General features: G+C 42.7%; 1 protein-coding gene across 1 annotated transcript in view; it reads left to right on the plus strand.

Annotated features, from left to right (window-relative positions):
• miga1 (mitoguardin 1) overlaps positions 1-16,902 on the plus strand; it is a 115,600-nt gene that overhangs the window by 85,041 nt on the left and 13,657 nt on the right. The window contains exons 11-14 of the mRNA XM_043700081.1: positions 694-766; positions 2,274-2,360; positions 5,383-5,481; positions 12,531-12,665. Coding sequence (XP_043556016.1) covers positions 694-766; positions 2,274-2,360; positions 5,383-5,481; positions 12,531-12,665 — 394 coding nt within the window. The remainder of the gene's footprint in view (positions 1-693; positions 767-2,273; positions 2,361-5,382; positions 5,482-12,530; positions 12,666-16,902) is intronic.

Here is a 16,902-nt window from a genome sequence, read left to right on the forward strand (position 1 = left end):
GGCATGGAATGCGCTGCCTGTGGGAGTGGCAGAGTCAGAATCATTGGCGAACTTTAAGTGCCAATTGGATAGGTACATGGATGGGTGCTTAAGCTAGGACAAATGTTCGGCACAACATCGTGGGCCGAAGGGCCTGTTCTGTGCTGTATTGTTCTATGTTCTATGTTAAGATGGCGATTGGCTTGCAGAGCAAATTGCAGGTTTTAGTGTTGCCCTGTATCTGCTGCACCTCAAGGACCTGTTCCTGCGCTGTACTGCTCTATGTTCTATCTTTTCTTTATTCCTGTCCTGAAAATCCCCTGAATTAAAGGCCAACAGATCAACTCTTTGTTAAAATAGCTAACTCATTGCCATGTTACCAAAAAGAAGACAGCAGTTTACGTTTGTGAAATGGCTTTAATAATGGGAAAGCAGCCTCACGGAAGAGTTTTCAAACCAATTCGGCACTAAGATAAAGAAATATTGGGTCAAATGACCAAAGTTTTAGGTTTTAGACCCCAGCAAAATCAGCGAGAGAGATGGATTGCAAAGTCCAGTCTAAGGAGCCTTCATGAATTTCTGTAGTACCAATGTCCAGTCGTTAACATATTGCCTCAAACTGAAAGCTGTTCTACAATCCAGGTCTGTTCATGAGGATTTTTAACAAAACAATGAGTCTTAATCTTTGTTTTCACCTTATGTTTTGTCTAAAAGGACCGAGTTGCTGGAATGTGTTGGGGACATTGATTTTCTTGCCAAGGTGCACTGTGTGCGTCAAGCTTTCCAGGTAATATTTTCAGAACTCAGTTGTTGATTCACACATGAGCATGAATATGTCTGAGCCATGGATTATAAATTACTGGTTAGGCCTCAGTTTGAGAGTTATGGCCAATTCTGGACTCTATACTTTGGGATGATTACCAAGACCCTGAAGAGGCTGCAGGCAAGGTACCAATGCAGCATGGTACCAGTAATGAGCGACTGCAGTTATATAGAGTGACAAAAGAACTTGGGGATTGTTCTGTTCTAGGTAGAGAAGTAGAAACTAGAGATGTTCAAAATTCTGAGGAATTGTGAAAAAGCGACTGGTGAGAAACTCTTTGGCTACCCGTAGGGTTGGTAACTAAATGACATAGATTTAAATGGGACCAGAGCAGAATTTTTTAATGATCTCCTTCTGGACTTTGTGCTGTATGAGTTTTTAACAGGGTTTTTGTGAGGTTCCAGGGAGCGTACCAGGAGGTGGGTAGGGGTTTGGAGTAAAAACGAGTGGGATGGCAGAGGATGGATTGCTTTCCTGCTGTCACTGGTATTTTACCAGCTCTGGTGAAGGTGGCACTTAACCTGCCCAACCTTAGACCAAATGTGACCTTTATTTGGTCAATTTAGGGCCGATGAAGGCTTCTTCCTGCTGGCATTGGAGAGATTGGCAAGTAGAGCCCTACTCAGAGTCTGCCAAGGTATATCTGCCAATTCAGAGACAAAATTAGTGTCATCAAGTCAAGACTGACACATGTCAACCAATTCACTGTATTGAAGTGGACTGGCTGTTATTACATAAGCAAATACAGAAACCTATTTCTACACTTCAGATATCCCATCAAAAGAATATGGATCACTTTTATTTCAAGATGTGGGCATGTCTGTTTCTTGAAGGGGAAAGGAAGTCAGGACTCTGTTTTAACTTGTGCCATGGAATTAATATTTAACAGCATCGTGGTTCGGTGGTTAGCACTGCTGCCTCACAGCGTGAGGGACCTGGATTCGATTCCAGCCTCAGGCAACTGTCTTTATGGAGTTTGCACATTCTCCCCATGTCTGCATGGGTTTTCTCTATGTGCTGCAGTTTCCTCCCATAGTCCAAGGATGTGCAGGTTGGGTAAATTGGCCAAACTAAATTGCTCATTGTGTGTAGGTTAAGTGCATTAGTCAGGGGAAATGTAGAGTAATAGGGTAGGGGAGTGGTTTGGGTGGGTTGCTCTTCAGAGGGCGGTGTGGACCTGTTGGGCCGAATGGCCTTGTTTCCACACTGTAGGTATTCTACGAACTATCTCTGACAATACATCACTTCCTCAATGCAACTAGGGACTGGGCTGAAAGGATTGTTGCAGTCTTAAGTAGACTATCTGAATTGGTGGTGGAAGCAGATTCAAGTGGATTCAAATCCTGGAGTGATTTTGAGGATGCAGTGTTAAGGCTGAGCTGAGCTCAAAGAGAACAGATAGCCTAAACTATCAGCAACACCCTAGCTAAGTTTGAAGCATAATTTCACACTAATTTCTCCACCTTTGCAGATAATTCTTTCCGATGTAATTAATAGAAGGTTTTTCGCAGAAGTGGGAAAGAAGGTTCTGTCCGCGATTATGACAAAAGCACATAAGGTATGGGAGTTCTGAGCTGTGTAGCTTTTGCTGGTTAGGCCATAAGACATAGGAGGAGCAGTAGGCCATTCAGCCCATCAAGTCTGCTCCGCCATTCGGCGAGATCATGGCTGATCCGATTATTTTCATCACCATTTTCCTGCCTTTTCCTTGATTTTGTTCCTTCATCATCCTCTATTTTTGTCACTTGTCTTATTAAAATGAACAGTAATGGGCCCTGTTTATAAGATAATGACAAATTAATGGGAGAGTGATTTTTGTGAGAGGTTTTGGTACATGGTATAATTATAATTCAGAATAATTATTCAAAGTACAATTATTTATGTTCACGTTTTGCATATTTTGCCATTATCCTTTTTTTCCCATCTTTTGGAATACATTATACAAGCTCCTAATTTTCACATCTTTCTATCATTAGCAATCCGACTATCTATGCAAATCCAGCATAGCAATTCTATTATATTAACAGACCATCATCCACACTCCCATTATCTGTGTTCCCAGTATCCACACTGACAACACCACTATCCTCTCTATTGCATTATCCACACACTCGCTTTAACCATTCACAATCCCTTTATTGTCACTCTCATTTTCCCTGCTCCAAATCTTCACAGTTCTCTTATCAGCTTTCTTATGATTGTTATGATCCTAGCTGATGAAAGTTCTGGACACCAGATCCACAAACATCCACTCCCTCCAACATCAGTGCTCAGTAGCATGTACCATCTACAAAACAGTGCAGAAATTCTCAAAAGATTCTTAGACACACAACCATCTAGAAGGACAAGGGGAGCAGATACTTGGGAACATCACCATCGCAAATTCCCCTCCAAGATGATTAGGGGTTTAGATAGGGTTGACCATGAGAACCTTTTTCCACGTATGGAGTCAGCTATTACAAGGGGGCATAGCTTTAAATTAAGGGGTGGTAGGTATAGGACAGATGTTAGGGGTAGATTCTTTACTCAGCGAGTCGTGAGTTCATAGAATGCCCTGCCAGTAGCAGTGGTGGACTCTCCCTCTTTATGGGCATTTAAACGGGCATTGGATAGGTATATGGAGGATAGTGGGCTAGTGTAGGTTATGTGGGCTTGGATTGGCGCAACATCGAGGGCAAAGGGCCTGTACTGCGCTGTATTTTTCTATGTTCTATGTTCTATGCACCATCCTGATTTGGAAATATATTGCAGTGCATGGACAGCAGCAGGTTAAGAAGGCAGGTCACCACCATCTTCTCAAGGGGCAACTAGGGACAAGCAATAAATGTCCAGCTGACGGCACCCACATCCCATGAGTGAATTAAAAAAGCCTGATCCCAGAGTGAAACGTGATAGATCATCAGGGATATTTTTGTAATTTGTTTACTGTGATGTTCAAGTTACAAGAAGCTGCAAATGCATTTTAAACAAAAGAACATCAAAGTTTATATACACGAAAGGAAAATAGAAGTAACTATGATACAGTGCACAAGAGCTAATTATAAGAAATAAAAACTCAACCTTTTATCTTTCAGCAACAAATCTTACACATACAGAACCCTCAGCGAAGGGTCACCCAGTTTCCTCTTTAAAGTTTGTTGTCCAGTGGAGGTAATTGGTTAGTTTTCAGCAAAACTCTGCATTCATTCAACAAACTTTTTGTTTTCAATTAATATCTCTTTCTGAAACCCATAAGCAAATTGCTAACACTTTGTTTTCTAACTTGGTTTCTTAAAGTGCTCTCCCAAAGCTTTCTGCTGCTAGTGCTTTTCTCTTACTGCCATTAAGCCAATCAGGACTTCATTGTTGTAATGTCATTTCAGGAAGGAAATCTGCTATCCTTACCTGATCGGGCTGACATGTGACTTCATATCTACGTCAGTTGACTCTTAATTGCCTTCTGAAATGTAATGTAGGTGCCACATAAATGCCAGGCAATAACCAGCTCTGATAACTGACAATCTAACTGTCACACCTTGAATTTCAGTTCCCATCACTGAATGCCCCACTATCATAAGGTCACCATTGACCATAAACTGAACTAGTCGTACAGTCATGGTAGTTACAAGGGCAGATCAACGGCTCGGAATCCTGCATTAAATAACTCATCTACTAACTCCCCAAAGCCTCTATTAGATGCAAGTCAGGAGTGTGATGGAATGTGATCCATTTGTGTGGATGAGTGTAGCTTTAACAACACTCAAGAAGTTGACACCATTCAGGATAAAGCAATTCACTTAACTGGCACCACATCCACAAACATCCACTCCCTCCACCTCCGATGCTCAGTAGCAGCAGTGTGTAGATGCACTGCAGAAATTCACCAAAGATCCTCTGGCAGCACCTTTCAAACCCATGACCACAAGGGCAGCAGATACATGGGAACATCACTCCCTTGCAAATTCCCCTCCAAGCCATGCACCATCCCGACTTAGGAATATATTGCTGTGTCACTGAGTCAAAAGCCTGGAATTCCCTCCCTACAGGCCTCTGGGTCTGCCTACAGCACACGGGTTGAATTGGTTCAAGAAGGCAGCTCCCCCCCCCCCTCCCCCCCCTCCCCACCTTCTGAAGGGCAGCTATGGATGGATAATAAATGCTGGTCCAGCCAGCAACACCCATGTCCATGACTGAATAAGAAAAAAAGGCCAAACAAGTCACCCAGTTCAAGGGCATTTCGAGATGGGCAATAAGCATTGGCACAACCAGCAACCGCCAAATCTCAAGAAATAACATTAACTTTCCTTTTTCTTTCTGGCTGGCCCACTGGAGAGTTGTCCTGGTAGAGGGCAATCAGTTGTGTAATAAGCTGAATAGTCTCATTCTGTACTGTAACCATCCTGTGCTTCTGTGAGGTCAATTCAGCAGTTTGCTATTGACGGTTTTACATTATCACACAAAGTCAAGATTGACCTCTGGGTGTCCTGGCCTAGCTTTGGAAATTTTCAGGGGGGTCAGGATAATTGTGGCCCCCACAAAAGATGGAAAAATATTGTACAAATTCAAAATGGTGACATAAGTGCTTTTCCTGACTTCTCTAGAATCCAAAAAGGTTTGAGGCCGTCTATGAAGATATGATGTATTTTCTGCAGCAAACTGATCACTGGGAGATGACTCAGCGAGAGCTAGCAGCTCGAGGGGTGAGTCTGTCAAGTACCTGAAAAGGCTGGGCTGGTGGGTGCAGTGTGAAAAAATACTAAAGAGTGAACATCCAACCTGTATGGTCAAAGTCCTCCAGCTGAAATTAAGCCGTGTGCACAGTCATCATTTGTTTGGCAAAAAATGGTGTTTTGAACAGAATTTCATGTATTTCATGTTGAGAAGGGTACCATCAATAGAATTGTCACAAAGCCTACAACCCTTTTCATAAATACTGCCACTAGTTAAAATAGAAAACAACATATTTCCCTCTCTAATTTGTGCATGACGTTATTCATGGTCAATTATTAATTCAAACGTGTTACCATCAAGAGTTTTGAGAAACTTCAGTAGCTCACCCCACAAGGCCATCTAGTGACTAGAGCCTGCAACTGCACCGTGACTGTTGACATAACAAAGCTAAATTGTTGCTGGCTTCAGATATTCACACGTACACTTCCTACCCCTTTAGACGAATAGTGGGGGAAACATTAACAGCTAGTTATTAGTCTGTTGAACCATATCATGAATGCTTCTTGCATCATAAAAAGGCCCGGTGTAGGACTAGCTAAAATGAACTGACAAATTAGATTAAGGGATTAGATTTAGTAGATACAATATTTCAGAATACATTGAATAAATGTATTCTAAGCAGAAAGAAAAAATTCAAAAGGAGGACCATGATTAATTAAACAAGTTAAAGATAGAAGTTAAAAATAAATAGCAAATAATTGTGCAAAGATGGCTGAAAGGTCAGATGATTAGGCAGAATATCAAAACAGTAAAGAATGACGATAAGGTTAATAAGCAAGGCAAGATTAGAGTATGAGAGAAAGCAAGCTAGAAATATCAAAACAGATAGTAAATGTTTCTGTACACATTTTAAAAATATAGTTATTCAGGTGAATGTTGTCCTGAAAAAAAAGTGAGCCTGAGGAATTAATAATTGAAAATCAGAAGATTTGCAGATGAATTGAGCAGGTATTTTGGGTTGGATTTTGCAGTGGAGGATCCAAGAAACATCCTAGAAAGAGCTTTAAACCGGGAGATGGAAGGAAGCGAGGATCTCAAGAAAACTACACAGGGAATTGGTCCTGAATAAATTGTTGGAGCTGTGGGCTAAAAAATCCCCAGGTTCTGATGAACAGGTGCAGAAAGTAATCAGAAAGGCTAACGGAATATTGGCCTTTATATCAAGAGCATTGGAGTATAAGAATGAAGAGGTTATGCTGCCTCTATATAAAACCTTGGTTAGACCCCACTTGGAGAACTGTGAATAGATGTAGGCACCATACCTTATGGAAGTTTTATCCACCTTGGAGAGAGTACAATGTAAGTTTGCAAGAATGATACCTCGACTCAGAGATTAAGTTATGAAGAGAGAATGTGGCACGATGGCTCAGTGGTTAGCACTGCTGCCTCACAGTGCCAGGGACCTGGGTTCACTTCTACCCTCAGGCGGCTGTCTGCGTGGGTTTCCTCCTGATGATCCGGTTTCCTCCCACAATCACAAAGTGTGCAGTTTAGGTGAATTGGCCATGCTAGATTGCCTATAGCGTTCAGTGGCGTGTAGGTTAAGTGTATTAGTCAGGGATAAATGTAGAGTGGTAGGGGAATGGGTCTGGTGGGTTACTCTTCGAAGGGTTAGTGTGGACTTGTTGGGCCAAATGGCCTGTTTCCACACTGCAGGGATTCTATGAAATTTTGCCCGTTTTATTTACAATTCAGAAGATTCAGGGGTGAATTGATTGAAGTCTTCACGATATTACAAGGAAAAGAGAGGGTAGATAAAGATAAATTATTTCCACTGGTCGTGGATTCTAGAACTAGAGGCATAGTTGGAAACATAGGGCCAGGCTATTCAGGAGAGATGTTCGGGGGCACTTTTACGCACAAAGTGGGTAGATGTTTGGAACTCTATTCCACAAATGGCAGCAGTTAATTTTAAAATGAGATACTTAAATTTTTGTTAAGCAAAGATATTGAGGGACATAAGCCAAAGGGGAAAGTAAGGACTGCAGATGCTAGAGATTAGAGTTGAGAGTGTCATGCTGGAAAAGCACAGTCGGTCAGGCAGCATCCAAGGAGCAGGAGAATTGACATTTCAGGCATAACTCCTTCATCAGGAATATAAGCAAGAGGCAGGTTTATGGAGACCATATTCTTATTGAATGGTGGATAAAGCTCAATGGGCTGAATGGCCTACTCCTGTTCCTATTTTAAAATTTGTGGCTAGTCAGTTATTTGATGCATTGGCTCTAATTTTCCGAAAATTCCCTTGATTCAGGTTAGGTTCCATCAGGTAGAAAAATAATCCATCAAAGAAAAGAAGCAGAAAATAGGATCTTTCAGGCCAGGTAGCTTGCTATTTGTCAAAGGGAAAATGTTAGAAGCTATTATTAAAGTTATAGCTGGGCACTCAGTAAACTTCTACATAACCTGGCAGGATCAGCATGATTTTGTTGAAAAGGAGATTGTGTTTAAACAATATATTGGATTTTGCCAATGTCTGCTGTGGATAAAGGGGAAGGTATGGTGGGTGGCTTGCAATCAGGAGTGGGCAAAAATCTGTCTTTTCTGATCGTCAAGAAGTAATGAGTGGTTTGTCTCAGGGATCAGGGCTGGAGCCTCAACCTTTGTCACTTTATACAAATTACCTGGATGAAGGGACCAAAGGTATGGTTGATAAATTTGTTGATGACACAAAGATAGGTAGAAAAATAAGTTATGAAATGGACATGAGGAGATTAGAAAGGGATGGCGCGAGGTTGATTTGAGTTTTGATTTGACTTAGTCTTGTCACATGTACCAAGGTACAGTGAAAAGTTTTGTTTTGCATGCAGTACAGGCCGATCATGCCATGCAAAGATAAAGGGTAATAGAACAGAGCGAGGAATACAATGTTATGGCTGCAGAGAAGATGCACAAAGAGCGAGATCAGCATCAAGTTTAAAATTTCAGAAGTCCATTCAAGAAGTCTAGTGAGTAAGTAGAGATTTGGCAAATGGAGTTTGATGTGGGAAACTGTTCCCATTCCCCCAGTTCCTCAGAATCCAGCCCGTTGCTTCATTGCCTGCTCTGTTTGTGCAGAGCACATTGCCCCAGGGTGTTCAGGCTATACTGCAGTAATTCACTAACCAATAACTGACTGTTGCCTACTCCCTGTACATAATCCCTGACCATGGTTGGCCCGAGCAAACCGTGGCCAAGCCCCTAGACTGTACCCATGCGTGACAGTACTGGGACAGCTCCTGACCTACAAACCCCGGTTCCAGCTGGACTGGACAAAGGACTAGCCTCCAACCAGATTCCAACATGGTCACTTGGTTGAATGGACGTGCCATGTGTTTACCGCACGAGCAGTTGGCACGTGCTGCGGTGTTAGATTGAGATCTTGGTGTTCCCCTCCACTCCCCCTAACTCTGGAGAGATCCCTACGGACTAGACAGTCTGTCTATGTTTCAGCACAAAAGAGCTGAAGTGTCAATGAGCCAACATGCCTGGCATGAGAAGGCAGGGCAAGTTGATGATGCTATGAGCACCCAGGTAGGCACTAAGTGAGCAAGCACTAAGACAGTAAGCAAGCAGCCCTGAGATGCAGCCTGGTCCAAAGTGTGAGTTGAGTCCCTGACCCTGTGTGTCCTTGCAGTAGCCTTGCAGTTGTAATGCAAATCTGGGCTTCCCAAGTTCATTGGAGAGGTGCCAAGAGGATGTCTGTCAGCAAAGAGTGAGTACCGCTGGTATCACTAGATCGTGCCCTGAGTTGCCATGTAACACATAGGCTGGTCACAGCCAGCAGTGAGCTGACACCGCCAGGATTCCCCACCGCGCCCCCCCAGACTTCTCTGTCGAGAATTCTGTGCGAATAGTCAACTCGTGGCAAACATTAGGGTGGGAGGCTGCATATTGATGAGATTAGATATGCAGTAAATAAGATCATAAACATGCAATAACCCCACCCTGAATAGACAAACCAGCACTTCCCAGCAAGTATCTCGCCTTGGAACTTATCTAAAAGATGCAGCAAGTCGCTCCTGACATTAACATACGCCTCACATGATTCTGTCACATGCCACGCCTGAGCCTACATCGTTCAGATCCCTGTGAAATTCTGCCCATGTTCATGACACTGGAGTGTGGGCTAATCTTTAGCTGATGACCACGTGTGTGCGCGCAACCAACAGGGTAATTTTGGCTAGAAATCCAGAAAAAGGCCCAAGTTCACTTTCTGTCCTGGGGATACTGAGACCAATTGCCACACCTCGACTGCAGTCTAGCGATGATTAGCTGAATGAGCCTCTTGACTACGCGGTCAGCTATGCACTGTCTTCACTTGCTGAGACATCTGGGAAACTCATTCGAGTGTGGATGTACTGAGTTATCCAAATTTCTGTCATGGAAGCTCTGTCTTGGCTAGGAATAGAAGAGCTCAGAAGGAAATATTCTAGAACAAGACAGCAACATACGTCTGTCCTGTCATATTTAGTTGACCTAACTTTGCTACTTTTAAACCATGGTGTAAGCAGAAACTTTTTTTTTAATTCACTCATCATGACAGGCCAGTCTTTATTGCCCCTGCCAAATTATCCTTTGGACTGGGTGGCTTGCTAAGGCCATTTCAGAGGGCAGTTTAGAGTCAACCACCTTGCAGTGGGTTGGAAGTCACATGTAGCTGTATATCTTATCTAAAGGGCATTACTGAACCAGATGGGTGTTTTTAACACTTGGCAATGGATATAGTCATCCAGATTTTTATTGAATTCTAATTTAATCAGCTATCCTGGTGAGGTTTGAGTCTGCATCCCGAGTATTCAGCTGGTGTTTTGAGTTAATTGCACCATCTATGCTCCACTGACTGAACATGCTGTTCATTAGGAATTGTCTCCCTGTTGACATGGATGTCTTTAGCTTTGATGGGCAGACTGTAGAAGTCCTGTTCAGGAAGGGACAGGCTCAAGATTGTCCAAAGTCATTTAAACCTATCTTGTGATTATTTGAATGGAGCTGAAAAATGTGTTGCTGGAAAAGCGCAGCAGGTAAGTGGTGCTGAGTCCAAGGGTTGAGACTGAGATAAGGTGGGGGGAGGGGAAATGAGAAAGCTGGAGAAATCTGCATTCATCCCTTGTCCTTGTAGAGGGAGGAAGAGAGCTTCATTATTTGAATGGAAGCAGGAAGTGCCAGAGAAACTCAGCAAGTCTAGCAGCATCTGCGCGTGGAGAGAAAAACAATTAACATTTCAAGACCGATCTAAGTCAACTCCTTTGGAATATGGCCATGTTGGATCAGCTCCAGATTGGAATGGGAGTGATAGGAGGTACAGTTAGTACATTTGTAAATGACACCAAAATTGGTTGTGTAGTGAACAATGAAGAAGGTCATCTCAGTTTACAATGGGACCTTGATCAGATGGGCCAAGGAGTGGCAGGTGGGGTTTAATTTAGATAAATGTGAGGTGTTGTATTTTGGTAAGGCAAATCAGGGCAGGGCAGGGCAGGGCTTCTGGATATGTTTTCTGTGTTGGGTTATGTAAAAAACGGGATGGTATTCATCACACCAACTTTCCACCAAAGTTCAGCTGACCACCATAATACAGGGCTGAAATCATGAATAATGAAACACCAACTGGGCTGGTTGAAAGCTCAGTTTACCTCAATGCTATGCTGTCCACACCATAAAGTCTTGCTTTGTCAGCAGTGGGCGACTTATGTTTTTTAAATGGCACAAAGGAAAGGTTCTATGGGTGCATGCCCTTCGCATTGAGATGATTACACCCTAGAAGATGGTACTCCCTTCCTTCCTGTATGTAATTTAAAATCTATCCCTGTCATTACCTCTTTCCCCCACTCCCTCACCTTAAGGTGCCCAAAGCCATCCCACACCTGAATTACTTCAGGATTTCATCAGGCCACCTGGCTGCAGTCCCGGCAATGGCCACTGTGGGGCTCTGGCACTGTTGGGACTGCTAGAAAGCTGTACAGTATCTGCCCCATTGAGGGGGCAGAAGAACAACTCTGCTTTAGTTGAACCCACTCACAGGGCTTCATGGCTGCAGGGTAGACCTGTTGTTGGTCTGCATCAGCTCACTGCTGACCTTTCTTCTGGAGAGCTGTGCTGTTTCCAAGTCACATCCCCTGTAACTTACTGCCAGTATCTTATTTTTGAATTGATCATAGAGCGATATCAATGAGCTTGATACTTGAGGTTAGGGCACTTAAGAGAAATCTGTTCTCACATGATCCTATGTCAATGTGATGGCTAGAACAATACAAACTGGACTGTACAATATGCATTTAGACATAGTTTGTACTTTATCATTATCCCGGCTGATTGTACTATTGGTCAAGTCAGATCCTATAATTAAATCTGGCTTAATAGATTGTATATTTGCTTGTTTTGGTTTAGTCAGTTACTGAAAGAAGTCACACAAAGCTGCAGAGTTTAACAGCAGACTAAAGTTTATTATCCAAAAACTGACATTAAAAAAGCTTTCTAAATATAGATGACAGTTAGAAACATCTTAAAACGCACAGCATAACACAGTTTTGATACCTGAAACTATACATGAGAATGATTGAAATCCAGAGAAATTGCCATCACCAGAGACCAGGGTTTACACCCTTGGATGACTGTCCGGGTGGAGTTTGCACATTCTCCCCCTGTCTGCGTGGGTTTCCTCCGGGTGCTCCAGTTATCTCCCACAGTCCAAAGCCATGCAGGTTAGGTGGATTGGCATTGCTAAATTGAATGTAATGTACAGGCTAGGTGAATTAGCCATGGCAAATGTGGGGTTATGAAGATAAGGTTGGGGGACTAGGTCTGGGTAGGATAGTCTTTGGTGGGTGCTGGGAGGGGGGATGGGTGAGGTTGGGGGGGGAGGGTTGATGCAGATGCGATGGGCCGAATAACCACTTTTTGCACTGTCAGGATTCTATGAATTTCATTGGGCAGGGTGGTGACTGGGTATTCCTTGGGTACTGCAGCTGAAGATTTATCTCCACATTGTTGATCTTTGATACACAAATTTATAGAACTGCATTTTTATCCCAAACAGGTTAAATACATTAATTTTTATGATGTTGTCCTGGACTTCATCCTGATGGATTCCTTCGAAGATCTGGACAATCCGCCTACTTCGATATTGAATGTGGTCAATAATCGTTGGCTCAACAATTCCTTCAAGGAGACTGTAAGCAGGGAGTTATATTGCGATAAGTTCTCGATATATACATATATATATATATATATATATATATATATACCATCGTTCCTTCACTGTTGCTGGGTCAAAAATCTGGAACTCCCTCCCCAAAAACATGATGTACTTGCATGAATGGACTGCAAAGAGACAGCTCACCACCACCCTCTCTGGGGCATTTATAGAATAGAATCCCTACAGTGGGGGAGCAGGCAATTAGGCCCATCAAGTTCACACTGGCCCTCCAAAGACCACCCAACCCCCTAACCTGCACACTTGAGCATGGCCAATCCACCTAACCTGTACATCTTTGGACTGTCGGAGGAGACCAGAAGCAACACATGCTGACACGGGGAGAATGTGCAAACTCCATACAGACAATCAACAGAGGTTGAAATTGAACCCAGTTTCCTAGCACTGTAAGGGTGCAGTGCTAACCACTGAGGCACCCCATTTATGGATGGACAATGAATATTGGCTTGGCCAGTAGCACCCCTATACTGTGAAACAATTCTGTGAATATTCTTCGAAGGAGTTCTCAGAATTACATTATGCATTACTTCAGTGATGCAAAATATACTGGGATATAGAATGTTTGATGTCGGTCAAGTCCACTCTCCCTTTAGTGAGACAACCGATGGTGGTTTAACCTGAGGGTCGCTGTACCTCAGCTGAGGGAAAGGTCTGGGAAAGAGAATCCTTTGTGTCAACCTCAGCTGGTGTAAAAATTGCACCCACATTATTGGCATGATATTGCCTTGCAAACCAGCTGTCCAGCCAACTGAGCTAACTAACCCCTTTAATTTTGGGGTAGCAATTTGCCTTCACAAGTTTATGTGAAGTTTAATCGTTTTCTAATATACTAACTTGTTTAACTTGTTTAAAGTTAACAACTTAACTTGTTTAAAATTCATCCACCAGCATGTTCTATTTATACAGCGGCTTTACGATAATAAAATACCCCAAGACACTACATAGAAGCATTACCAAACAGAATCCAACATCAAATCATATACAGAGACATGAGGAGAGGTGAACGAAGCTTGGTCAAAGCTTGGTTTTAAGCAGTTTCATTAAGGAGCAGACAGCCAGAGAGCTGAACATGTTTATGGAGAGAATTCACAAGAGTTTAGGGCCTAGTGAAAACATGCAAAACAGTCCCTCATCACAATAGCAAGTTTGTGGAACTATGCACTTTTGGCTCTCTGTATTTACTTCCATAGCAACAGTGCTCTGTGTGAGTGACACAGACTTTCAGTGTGTGTTCAGCATCTTCTACATTCCTCTCAAGTTTCCAGGTAGGGCTTTCCATTTGATTCCGTGGTAACTTCTCAGCTTTCACCAGCCCCAGAAGTTGCAAATCAGCTGCCTGTTCCTGAAACGTTTCAGTCTATTGAAGGAAATGGAAATTGGGCTGTTTCTATAGCTGCCTGGGATAGCAAATTGAACATGCACCTCTGACCTTCCACAGGTTAGTTATTCAGTGCTAGAAGAAGGCTTTGCGGGCACACGTATTTTACCTCCATAGACAGAAACAGGGGTCTTAAGATTTTTGTAATACTTTTGCAAAGGTTTGTTACTCATCCCTAATTGCCCTCAAACTGAGTGGCTTGCTCAGCCATCTCAGGAGGCAGTTAAGAATCAGCTACGTTGCAGTGAGTGCAGAGCTGGATGTAAGCCAGGCCAGGTAAGGATGACAGATTTCCATTAGTGAACAAAATGGGATTTCACAGCAGGGATAGTCAGCATGGATTTGTTAGAGGGCGATCCTATCTGACTAATTCACACAGCAGTCACCCTTACTGAAGTAGCTTTCGATTTCAGATCTATTAACAGAATTTATATGTCAACATCTTTTCAAATGTAGAATGCTAACTATCTTATATTAAGAGTAAGTGGATAACCAGAGAAAGAGTGGGACCTATTAAAGACCAAAGGGGCAATCTGTGTGCAGAGCCAGTTGATGTAGGTGAGGTGTTCAATGAATATTTCTCATCTGTATTCGCAGAAGAGAAAGACATTGTAGCTGGGGATATCAATTGGGATGGTGAGGTTCGAGAACAAGTTAAGGTTAATAAGGAAGGGGTATTAGTCATTTTACTGGGTGGGCTAATGTATAGGTCCCCAGGGCCTGACGAGATATATCCCAGGCTGCTTTGGGAGTTAAGGGAGGAGATTGGGGCGGCACGGTGGCACAGTGGTTAGCACTGCTGTCTTACAGCGCCTGAGACCCGGGTTCAATTCCCGCCTCAGGCGACTGACTATGTGGAGTTTGCACGTTCTCCCCATGTCTGCGTGGGTTTCCTCCTGGTGCTCCGGTTTCCTCCCACAGTCCAAAGAGGTGCAGGTCAGGTGAATTGGCCATGCTAAATTGCCCGTAGTGTTAGGTAAGGGGTAAATGTAGGGGTATGGGTGGGTTGCGCTTCGGCGGGTCAGTGTGAACTTGTTGGGCCGAAGGGCCTGTTTCCACGCTGTAATGTAATCTAATCTAATCTAAAAAAAAATGTAATCTAATTGCTGGGGCCCTGGCGGTGATATTTAATACTTTTCCAGCTACAGGTGAAGTGCTAGATGACTGGAGGATAGCTAATGGGGTTCCTTTGTTCAAGAAGGCCAGCAGGGATAGTCCAGGTAATCCCAGAAACATTAATCAGTGGTAGGGAAATTATTGGAACATATTCTGAAAGACAGGATTTATCAATACTTGGAAATGCAAGACTGATCAGGGATAGTCAGCATGGATTTGTTAGAGGGAGATCCTACCTGACTAATTTAATTGAGCTTTTTGAAAAGGTGACTAAATATATTGATGAGGGTAGTGCAGTTGATGAGGTTTACAAGGATTTCAGTAAGATCTTTGAGAAGGTCTCACATGGAAGACAGATCCAAAAAGGAAGATCCGGTGGGATCCAAGGCACATTGTCAAACTGAATCCAAAATTGGCTTACAAATAGGAGGCAAAGGGTGTAGTTGGAAGCCTGTGACCAGTGGTGTACCATGGGTTTCAGTGCTAGTATATTATTGTAATGACTTTGATGTGAAGATAGAAGATACAATGAGGACGTTTGTAGATGACTTGAAAATAGTAGCTACTGCCACCAACGTAAGACAGTGAACATCCCCCAGTATAAAAAAGTAGCCATTTCTCCAGTGTAAAAATTAACTATCTCCTTCAGTTTAAACAGTAACCATCTCCCCCATTGTAAGACAGTAATCCCCCACCCCCACCTGAGTGTAAGGCAGTAACCAATATATCTAAATGGGACTTCAGGAGAAACTCCTTTATGCAGAGAATAGTGAGAATGTAGAACTCCAGGAGGAATTAATAAGAATAATGCAGCTGTATTGGAGGGGAATTTAGATAAACGCATGGGACAAAGGAAACGCTGATTATATTTGATGGTGAAGGCTGGGATGGGGTCTTTATAAAGCAGAAATGGTGACATAGAGCAGATGGGACAAATGACCAGTTTACGCTGTAAACATTAGTTTTCACTGACCACTGTCTGAGGTGTATTTCAAGACTCTCATTATTCATGGTGGGTTAATGCCTTATAAGGACATACTGCATTCCTGTAACCTAACCATCCAAAATATGCTAGTTTTAAAAAAATTCAGTTTCTTCAACCAGCTCACATACCTCAACTGCATGGTTTTGGTTAAAGTAATCTGAAGTATTCTGAGATATATTGCTAAGAACTTGGCAACGGAGTTGCTTTCTTTGGCCTCTGCTCTGGCTTTGTGTCTGAAAAGAATAAGTGTTTCCTTACTGTGGTATGCAGCTTAGAAAGAAAATGTCAGCTTCTGAAATAAGAATGCTGAATTATAACAGAGAAACACATCTCACTGAGCAAACATGTCTGGAGGGTTTAAGTCATCATTTGTTTATGTCTCCAGTGTCGAAAAAAATAGATTCGTTCTGGTGAAGGAACCGGGGGCAGGTCCCAGTTGAACTGTGAAGTAGTCCTGGTCATCAGGAGAGAACTGGCCTGGCAAATAAGACAAAATAAATTTAAGTGAAACGAGAAGAAAAATAACACAGGGATCAAATTACTCTGTGTGTGTGTGTGTGTGTGTGAGAGGGGAAACATTCTGTCGGGGAAATTTGTTGCAAAAACATTATTTTTGGAAATGACAATTGTTTGAGAAGCCTAGAATTGTTATTTCTTTGGAAGGTGGACAGCATTAGCCAGATTACAGGTATTACACTTCAACCCCAGGGCATCGA

The sequence above is a fragment of the Chiloscyllium plagiosum genome, chromosome 11, assembly GCF_004010195.1.
Source record: "Chiloscyllium plagiosum isolate BGI_BamShark_2017 chromosome 11, ASM401019v2, whole genome shotgun sequence".
NCBI classification, from domain to species: Eukaryota; Metazoa; Chordata; class Chondrichthyes; order Orectolobiformes; family Hemiscylliidae; genus Chiloscyllium; species Chiloscyllium plagiosum.